Below are 318 nucleotides of genomic sequence, written 5' to 3'. Positions count from 1 at the left end.
GGTCGGCGGGGCGGGCCGGGGCCGGCGGGCGGGCCGAGGGGAGCGGAGCGCGCCGCACGCCGCCCAGCGCGAAGATGGCAGCGGGGGAGCCGCAAGCCAAGAAGCTCAAGCTGGAGCAGAAGCAGCTGAGGTAACGGGCTCCGGGACGGGCTCTGCTTCGCCAGCAACCCCTGCGGGTGCCGGAGGGCGGCTGGTGCTGTCCCCGGCGGAGGGCGAGACACGTGCCGCCGCCGCGGTGCGGTCAGACTCCGCCGGCAGGGTCCCGCCGCGCCGGGCTGTGCTCGGCCGGGCTGCGCGCGGGGCGTGCGGGCGGCCCCG

General features: G+C 79.6%; 1 protein-coding gene across 1 annotated transcript in view; it reads left to right on the top strand.

Annotated features, from left to right (window-relative positions):
- Positions 1-6: 6 nt before the first annotated feature.
- ADK (adenosine kinase) overlaps positions 7-318 on the top strand; it is a 272,718-nt gene continuing 272,406 nt past the window's right edge. The window contains exon 1 of the mRNA XM_041405041.1: positions 7-130. Coding sequence (XP_041260975.1) covers positions 75-130 — 56 coding nt within the window. The 5' untranslated portion in view covers positions 7-74. The remainder of the gene's footprint in view (positions 131-318) is intronic.

This window comes from Onychostruthus taczanowskii, unplaced genomic scaffold (genome assembly GCF_017590055.1).
Source record: "Onychostruthus taczanowskii isolate IOZ18803 unplaced genomic scaffold, ASM1759005v1 scaffold22, whole genome shotgun sequence".
NCBI classification, from domain to species: Eukaryota; Metazoa; Chordata; class Aves; order Passeriformes; family Passeridae; genus Onychostruthus; species Onychostruthus taczanowskii.
The sequence above is the reverse complement of the archived record's forward strand: the minus strand, read 5'-3'. Positions and strand labels throughout refer to the sequence as shown.